The sequence below is a fragment of the Montipora foliosa genome, chromosome 2 (genome assembly GCF_036669935.1).
Source record: "Montipora foliosa isolate CH-2021 chromosome 2, ASM3666993v2, whole genome shotgun sequence".
Taxonomy (NCBI): Eukaryota; Metazoa; Cnidaria; class Anthozoa; order Scleractinia; family Acroporidae; genus Montipora; species Montipora foliosa.
The window spans coordinates 27,209,004-27,219,003 of NC_090870.1; the positions used below are offsets into that span (position 1 = coordinate 27,209,004).

The 10,000-nt window shown below is 37.2% G+C and overlaps 1 protein-coding gene and 1 pseudogene across 1 annotated transcript in view; one reads left to right on the forward strand and one right to left on the reverse strand.

Annotated features, from left to right (window-relative positions):
• Positions 1-443, forward strand: part of LOC137987192 (uncharacterized) — an 816-nt pseudogene extending 373 nt beyond the window's left edge.
• Positions 1-10,000, reverse strand: part of LOC137992771 (AP-3 complex subunit beta-2-like) — a 57,296-nt gene that overhangs the window by 30,935 nt on the left and 16,361 nt on the right. The window contains exons 7-10 of the mRNA XM_068838286.1: positions 8,685-8,751; positions 7,845-8,027; positions 4,290-4,457; positions 886-983 (exon numbers count right to left, since the gene is read on the reverse strand). Coding sequence (XP_068694387.1) covers positions 886-983; positions 4,290-4,457; positions 7,845-8,027; positions 8,685-8,751 — 516 coding nt within the window. The remainder of the gene's footprint in view (positions 1-885; positions 984-4,289; positions 4,458-7,844; positions 8,028-8,684; positions 8,752-10,000) is intronic.

The window sequence follows — 10,000 nt, forward strand, 5'->3', positions numbered from 1 at the left end:
TTAAAGACCAGGAATCAGCAAATTATGTTAAGAAAGAGCTCAAGAATCTCAGCATAAAGGTGCAGACAACTGTCCAGCCAGTCTTCGTTAGCAGCAAAATTGACCAAGATCTTAAAGTACGCGAAACCAAGCCACAGATCGTCAACCAACAACGCATCGTTTATTGTTTTCAATGTGACCTGTGTGATGCGGGTTATGTGGGCTATACGCGAGGACACTTACACACACGTGTGGATGGACATAAACAAAAGGCATCTTCAGTATATAAACACTACCACGAATAGCACGGCGAAGTCCCAAAAGACCTACTGAGGCATTTTAGCATTCTGAAAAAGTGTAGAAATAAGTTCGATTGTTTGGTGAATGAAATGCTTTTCATCAGAGACCTAAAACCCACTCTGAACGTGCAAAGCGATTCAATTCGCGCAAAAGTATTTATATAATTAGCTTCAAACACTGTATGCTAATTTCTTGTTACACCTCGCCACAAACTTTGTAATTTTTATTTCTCCTTGACAATGGCGTCATGAAGACACAGAAACGTCGGTTTTTATCGTTAATTTTTGCCTGTCTTTGAATTTTATTAATGACTTTTATATTTTTTCCCTACCTACAATTTTAAAACTATACCGGAAGATTTAAAAATTATCACATTACCCGCACCTTCTTTTAACCTGCACCAACAACTGTTTGCGGAAAAATTAACAATGCATTACCCGCGGGTAATCACCCGGAAATTACAGTACATTCCAGGATTTGTTGCTAACAAGGTCCAAGGTGCACCCACTAGCCTTAATTAATTTTACTGCTAAATAAAATCTCATGGTTTTGTGTGAGCCATGTTATCAACGTGAATTGTTTAATACTTTTTCTGGATGATCCCACCTGTGGCTTCTAAGAAGTCTAACCAGGGAGCGTGCAACTATGCCGATCTCATTTGTTGGTGCCAAGTGGTGATAAAGCCTTGCTACTGCCATCACAACCTGCAAAATAAAACTATAAATTATTATTATAATTATTATTATTATTATTACAGTGTCGTATAACTACTATTATTATTGGGTTGCCATAGCCAACACAGATTATACAAGTTAAATTTCTCGTTTCCTGTGTCAAGTAAATAAAAAGGTTGTGCAATAGGTCTTTCCTGTCACTCCCTGGCCTGCTAAGTATTGCCTTTGTGCATAGAGTCTTCTGCCCATATTTTGGTAGGTTTCAAGGGGTAGTAGAAATGCATAGATTTTATCTAGTGGACAGAGTAGAATATTTCATTAATCTGCAATGGAGTCGTAGTCATTGTAATTCGAATGGCGTTTTAGTGGATCTTTAAATAAAAATATTAATATACCCTTATGGAGCTCAAGAATGGAACGTCAATAGGATAAACAAGACAGGCAGTGAAAAATAACTTATCTGGAATCTTAAAAAGTGATGAGTAATGGACTTCGTCCAGCCATATCAAAGTGCGCTGTATTTCCAATATTTTACTAATGTGGTTTTGCAAAGCTCTTGGAAAATTTAGTTTGTCACGTTTTTGCACGACCTGTCAGGGAAGGACTGGAACCCAAGAGAGGATCGATCAGTGAAGGGATGAAAGGTTTTTACTGAAATTTAAAAACTTTCTAGAGCATAGCAACAAAGTTTTAAGCAGGTGTCATCTTCATTTGATTGGTGTTTTGTATAATATCCCTCCATTGCCGTCATGCTCATCTTCTGGAGTGCGGTTTTTGTGAAATTTAATCGCTGGTTGTTTCCACACAGGTTTGCACTATTCAAGCGGACGAGGATGAAAACACAATTCTGCTCTATTTTCATGAGAATAAAGGAAAAGAACTTCAAAAACATGCATTCATTTTGAACTTAAGTTCGTAGGGTAACATTTTCAAAAAACCACCCCATCAACTTTATGCAATGGTTCGTCCTTGAGTTTTCAGCCACTACTCGATCAGCTACCTTTTCCAGAGCTTTTCCACCCTCCTGCTCACTTCTCTTTAACGTTTCATGATAATTCAGAAATAAATGTAACATTCTTTTGCCAGCCTGGATTTTTTTCTCGGTGTTTTTGTCGCCATGTTATTTTCACTAATGCTTGAAAGTCAAGTAGACTAGTGCACGACTGATAAAACAATGCAAATATTAGTTGTGAAGTAGTCTACTTGACTTTCATAAATATTTTAAAATCAATTTTGACTGATCATGATCGTCTCTGATCCAACAATGTGCAAAACTTTTCGTCCACGGTTTTTGCAAAGGTTTTAAAACCTCAACTTCACTAATGCTCGAAGTAATGTGTGACACATTACAGTCGCGTTACCTGCGCAGTAACGTTGCGCACAAACAATTACATGTAGCACGAATGTCCTTAAAGGGAAAGTAGGGCCTAAAAAAGTTTCTCTGAATCGAAAGTTCTTTACTTGTATTAGCATACTTCACCACTCACTTGGGCTTAATGTGTTAAAATACAAATGTAGCCAACCATAACGCTTCAAAAATAGGCAATATTAAATTGAAATCCGCCATCTTTGTTTTTGTGTATGCAAATGAGGCTATTTATGACGTAGCAATAGTCACGGATTTCTCCATAGGACTAGTAAACAAGGAAAACACAGGTGAGGAGAGCGATATTTTGTAGACTTGAATCTTCAATAATCCAGAGGGTAAATTGTATAGAATCTGATATTGCCTGCACCATCAGAACAGATTTACCTTGTGGTTGTTAAACAGGGTATTATATGTGAGTTATATGCAGGAGTTTTACAAAGCAAAATGGAGTTTGCAGTGCTATCTCGCACTCATTGCCGTGAAATAAGCACCCAAAAATCAATTTTAATCTGTCTACCGTGGCTTTCTACGAGACCCCTGTTACAACTTCAAAACAAACAATCGATTTACCGGTATATAATTTCCATCGAATGGTGAGAGTAAATCGTTTCTAATCAGTAGTTTCTATAGAGCTAACAAAAATAATTTAACTAAATTTCAAGTTGAGTTTATTTTACTGCCTGGAAAATCACATAACAGTGATAGTTGTCTATATATGGCTTGATTCAGTTTTCTCTCTCCAACATAATGATGTTTTGGACTAGTTGACTGGGATTTCAGGCTGAAGTGAATGCCACCAAGACCAATATTCATATACCGGTACCTGAAGATCCCGCTTGAAGTCCTCCTTGGTAAAATGACAGATCCGAACAGACAATTATAGCAGTCAGGTTTTAGGAATCCATCCACGCTTTATTTTCACTGCCCAACTTTTCTTTAAATTTTCATTTTCAGGTGGAAACTTCAGGTTTTTAATATTTTTACATTATGTGTTTTCAATTCTAGAAATGTGTCTAGTTTCATCCACCGCGAAAGCGTACTTGAGCAGATCAAAACACAATAGTTGCTGTGAAAAAGCCTTGCTATGTGTAGCGAGCAACATCTGAAGGTTTCGTTGGCTCATTCTGAGAACTTCCCCGTGTGAAAGCAAAAAAATGTGTTTGCTGAAGCATCAAAGACGGCTATCGCAGAAGTAAGAAAGTGAAAAAAAAAAAAAGAAGGTACGCTAGTGGAATATTTCTATGTTGCATGTTCAAGATTTTTGTCTTGTTTACATTTGCTCTGACTGATTTTTGCCGCCTAGTTTGATTGATCAGAGGATCTACCAGTATTCAGTGACTTGAGTTTCTGTCAGATTTATGGTCTACTTGGCTTACTACCTATTGAACCACGAGACCATTTACATTACAGTTCTTCTTACATTCGAATTTCTTGGAGCAGAAAGGTCACACAACATTGGGAAAGTGATGGGGGAATGAAGAACTTGGTATTAAAGTTCGAACATGTTTGTTGACTATTGCTACGTCATAACACGTCATATCCAAGGTGGTGCTCTCCAAGTCATGAAAGAGGCAACTTCAAAGAGCTCTTGTCACATTTTGACAGGGACTGGACAAATCAGCAATTATTTCCAAATTCCTGGGGAAAAGTTTTAGTAATTTACTAAAGGGAAACTTTTTCTAGACCACACTTTCCCTTTAAGCAGTGTCACGTAAATAGTTTGCAGCGGATTGAATGCGATCAGATGCTGGCAAGTCTCTAATAATAATTAGTAACATTTCATTTACTCAACAATCAAACTTATAATAATTTTACATGTATTGTGGCATTGTGTTCAATTTCTGAAAGGGCTTAAGCAAGCTCCTTGACTTTCCATGGGGGAAAAAACCTTACATTTCAAGGTTTTAAGTCCTACATCAGTTTACTTAAGAAACTAAAGAAGACAAAAAAGATTTAAAAAATCTCACCGCAGCATTTCTGCTTTGAAGAAGTGGCTTGCACGTTCGCAACAGCAATCTGTGATCAGGATCCATAACATATGCCTGTTTCTTTGGAGTCTTAGGAGTTCCATCATCCTCAGAATCCTCAGAATCGTCAGAGTTATCAGATTTGGGATAAAATTCCTCAGACAAAGGCTGAAATAAAATCCAGAATCTTATTCAAACTTCTCAACTGACCCATTATCTCTTTGCTACGTTGCCTCATATTTGTATCCAGATTGAAAACTTGATGAATTAGGTTAACCCCCCGTTGAGCGTAATCCTGAGAAAGACTGTTGTTGGCGACATCCTCAGAATCAAATGATATGCATAGTGTTTTTTATTTGTATTAGTACTCTGGTCTTTGATCTGACTAGTCAGTAGAAATGTGATGTTATTGGTCTGTCTAGTCAGCCACGATTTTCCTGATTGAGAAGACTGTAATTGATAGATGTATCTTGATCAGTATCTTGAAACTCTGTAATTGTTTGACTGTTCAGCTGGTTTCGTCAACAAGTAGTTTGTGTTGTGCAGATAATAGTGGGCAACGTTTCAAACCATTGACCCCTGGGAGTGAGACTAGATTTTACTCGAATGCCAGATGATTTTACTCTTCAATGGGGGGTGGGGTGAGGGGGTTTCAAGAGTCAATGGGTTAAGTTAGTAAACCCAGATGATCCTACTTTATCAAGTTTTCACATGATGCCCGGATTCAAACAAGTTGCAATTATTATATATTTTATGCTAATCCTGGAAAAGTAAAGCAATTCTAAGGCTACCAAACAGAGTGATCATGAGTGACAGTCACAGCTGAAAATAAACAGCTGAGTCAGTTATGACCTCTCATGCAAAAACATAGACCAGAGTTCCATTTAGTAGCAGTTTGATAGCTGTGCAAATGTAATTTTCATCTCATGAACAAATATACAAGTGTATAAATGTTAATAATTAGTAGTAGCCACACTTGTTTGTTTGAAACATCAACTCATGCAAACTACCATAAACCTTCAAAATAGGCCCTGGGCTTACAGGAGGTGGTGTAGTGGTTACAGCATTCTCCTCCCACCAATGTGGCATGGGTTCAATTCCCAGACTCGGAGTGTGGGTTAATTTGGTTGGTTCTCTTCTCTGCTCCAAGAGGTTTTTCTCCGGGTACCCCCTCTCCACAAAAACCAACATTTAGATTTGATTTGAGTTAATTTCATTAGTGTCCCCAATTAGTGCTCAAGACAAGTGCTAAATCCATTAACACTTAAATAAAGTTATTATTACTACCAGTATTATTATTATTATTAATTTTGCTCAATGTTCTTTTTTGTCAGGCTTATTTTTGGGAGTGGGGTGCTAATTTTGGATGGCATTTTCGGTCGTAACATTTTAAATGTTGTTTAAATGTTATTTCATTGAATTTTCTAAAGATGCAATCAATAGCAAATTTGGAATGAAGTTACAAGCTCATGAATCCTGCTCAGTTTGTCCTTGTGTGTAGGCGGAGGGCTTCTACGCCAACTAAGTTGAGGAAAATTTCCATAAATTTGATAACCTCCATGTAGGAAGGGCCTATGGTTTTAGATGCCACTAGGGATGGCTTTGAGGGACCTAAAAACCTAGGGAGAGGTGTGCTAAAGCTATTGAGACATGACAATTTGGACTGCTCTACCAGCAAATAAATTGTCCAAGACAAGAATATCATGTTTTATGCCATACATGTAGCTGTGTTTTAAGGATCCACTACATTCCATAGGAGAGTTGGTTAAAAAGAAAGGGGGCGCTGCAAAGACGGCAGGGAAAATACATGTCCACGTAGTACTGAGATTACCAGTAAAATATCCAGTAGATTACAGTCATTTGGGTGACTTAGTATCAGACAAAAGTCCGATTTGAGGTTGGTCATTGCCATAAAGGTACATGGGCCCAGAGACTAAAGAATGCAGATAGCATAGTCCACCTGAATGTAACTCAGGAAAAAGGGGTCCTAAGGAATGTGGTCATTGATGCTGTGACCCTGGGTGTAGGAAAGATAATAAAATTAATGGTTTGCCATTCAGATGAGTGCTTTTTGGGAACCATTCCCATGGATGGCATTGGAAGTCACGGAGAGGGGGTGAGCAGTTAGGTACTGCAACCCTGCACAGGTTGACTTCCTTAGTCAAATTTGAATCAACCACCTCTGGGTGCTGAACTGCAGATAACTATTAGGTTTATAGGGGAAACTTGGGGTGAGGGAGGGCCCAAATAACCAATGACTTACTTACAATGTATTGTGAGTCAAATTCCCATTAATGGTATTTTACTGATCAGACAGTAAAATGTCATGCTAAAGGACAAAACTATAACTTATATACAACCAAAAATAACAGGTGAAAAACACAGAGCACCAGAGGGAGTGTGGGTTTAAGGTGGTGGCACTGAACTGCCTTGCAAGTTCTGTGTTCGGCCAAAACAAGAAAACAGATCAAGAGTGAGAACAGACATTTGAAAAGGACAGTAAACTTGTAAACACCGGTGATTCTTGTTTGTGTTCAAACTTGATCATAATTAAAAGCAACATCTGCATGCAAGTTGTCTCATGACTATGGTAACCTTGTCATGTATCAATCCTCAAAACACCCCCTTGGGTGTGTATTCAATTGGAGATTGTCACTGGAAGGAATTTACTGTTAAAAATTAGGGGGGCTTATTTTCATGATAATGATAATGATAATGATATGATAATGTTTATTCAGCTCATATTGTTGTTTACATTTGATTTGAAATTCTTAATGAGGTTTCGGTAGCATTTTTTTTTTTCTTCTTTTAGTTAGCTAGTAAGTTACGAGCTGGGGAGCTAAGTGAACCGATAGGTTTTCTGGTTAGCTCCCTGTACAATTTAAGTTATGAAAAAATGCAGGTAATCATAAAGTACAAAATACAGCAATAATTAAAGGACTATGAGAAAAAAAATTACAGCAATAGTTAGATGACTTACTAATTTACAAACTTGGCTAAGTGGAAAATTTGTTCCGTTTTTGTTCTGACAGGAGGTAACGTTTTATATACTTTGGAAATACATGGCACACTTTAAGTCTTTTAAAGAAGATGAAAGGTTATTCCAGATATCAATTGCCATATAAGAAACTGATTGCTTTCCTACATTAGTTTTAACTATATAATTATTTATAAAAATTCTGTTTTCAGATAGGTTTTTTTCAGGGGGGAATAGGTGGGCTTATTTTCGAAGGCTTATGGTACTTCACTAACAATAATGTACGGTTTGGTCACCAGTCCAGCTGGAAAACGACGCCTTTGTTAGAATGGCTCATGAAATTCCTTGTGTGGTTTTCACTTGTTCGATCTGTCAGCTGTTCAATTAACTGATGATCAATAATTGATCTATCAATATATTTTGAGTTGACTGTGCAATTTGCTCACTCATTTATTTAGTCTTCCAACTGTTTGATTGATTGATGAAGCAATCGATCATTGATATGAACTATGTCTGCAAAATACATGACACTGTACAGTGCTTTCTAATAACCATCCCTGTTGAAAAAAAATCATTACCTCTTTGTTTGGATCAACAAACTGTGTTCTGGCATATCTTGTCAACATGTGAATCACTGCTACTTGTCCCCACTCATCTATGTCAATCAACAAGTTACACAGCTTGCGGTAGTTCTTGTGAATCAAATCAATCCTTTCGGGGCAAACTTCCTCGAAAGCCATCACTGCACTACCTGCAACAAGCTTAACAATATACAGTCATATATTAGACCTAATTATCACTAATTTTGACACTTTTTCCTCACCTTGACTGTCATGTATGTACTGTAATTCTACTGTACCTCAGCAGTTTCCTTCCAAAAAACACTCTGGGCATTGGTTGTGACAGGTCTTACATGTATAAAGAAGTTAACCTTGCACCAAATTGCCTCAAATTGTTTTTATCCTAAGATCTAATACCAGTACATCCAACTGCAGGATACTTAAGAGTTTTGATGCACCCTTCTCAAACTCATTAACAATTCATAAGCCAAAAACAAAAGAAATCACTACCATGAAGGAAGTTTGGATATACATGTATGGTCTTAGCATAACATTTTGCCAACTTTGATCCCAAATATCTCTTAAAATACTGATTCCTTTGAGAAGCAATATAAAAAACTCAAAAGAGGGTTTCATCAGATATCCAACCACCTCGAAATCAGTTGAAAAACTCGGCCTTCAGCCTTGTTTTTCGACTCGCTTCTCTGTGTTTGGATATCCGATGAAACACTCCTTCTCGAGTTTGATATAATTATTACTGTACTTCTTAGCATACATACATGTAGCAGACCATTTGTTGGTTAGGTCAATCACATACCATAAGGAAGATTGTTAAAAAGCAGGCTACAAAAGTCTTACCGTGGTTTGGTCCTTAAGAAGTTTCTCTATAACTTCTATAAGGTAATCTTTCTGTTCAGGATCCAAACTGTAGAAAATACAAATCAAGAGGAGTTCCATATTTAATATTGATGAATGATGAAAAAGTAACATGAAGTTTCCTTCAGTTGGCATTTTGGTCAGAGAATTTCATGGTGAAAAATAGACACAATAATGCATTCACACTGTGTTTCCATGCATCGCTTGCTTCACTATCATTTCCAGAGTAAATATCCTAGCACTTTTGGCTGAATTAATTTTGTTTTTCTACTGTAAATGTCTGTGCCCCCACAATTTGTTTCTCAGTGTGAACAGACTCTTAGACATCAAGATGAAAATTTCATAATTATATTTCTTACAAGATTTTTTTCTATAATGATTAAAAAATCTGTAGTCAATGGAAGAGTTAATTTTTTTAAACAATTGTACATTAGGGTTGATTTTTTTTTTAATTTGCCTAAATTGCATAATTGCATGACTTGTATCTCATGTTAAGACTGTAGATCATCACAGTTACAAAAGCTATTTTAACAGTAATGAAAGCAAGGCCTGATACATAATTCATGCGTGAATGGGATTAAAAGCCATGAACTCTAGCTGCTATACCGGTGCAGTGCTCTACCCATTCATGAGCTCGTAGTCACTAAAGCATGGAACGACCTAAAACCACCTAAAACCACCTGCAACCACCTACAACCATCTACAAGCACCTACAACCACTTCAAAAAAATTTACAACCATCTACAACCACCTCAAAAAAAACCACAACCACTCACAAAGAATGGAATACCATCTTAAGCAAGCCATAATTGTATAAAATAAGCAAGACGACAATATGTGGTTACCATTTAGCAAAAAAAATCCGGAAGGCATGATTGTGGCATAAAGGTAAGTGATTTTCCGAATTTGTTAAAAGCCAACTGGATGTGAATAGCGCTTTACCCTGCATTCCATCCTGTAAAGGGCGGAAACAGAACGATCCTCACGAATTTCCCAAATTCCGGGAAATAGAGTGCCGGCACTTCCCGGAGGATTGTTTCGTTTCCAGGCCCTTTCTCATGATTTTAGTACGGTTTACAGGATGCTATTGAAGGCCAACAAATTTTAGTGATTAAGGTCAAATGCTCAGCTGAGTGATTTGGGTTACTGAGCACTTATTTTGAATGATTAGCTTTCATGTAAGGTTAGGGAGACTGCCTGCATTTTAGGAATTAGGGTTAAGATTTCAATTTAGTGATTAGGGTTACGCACCATTTTCTTTGAAACAGTTAAAATACCAGGAGGCGCATGACAACTGC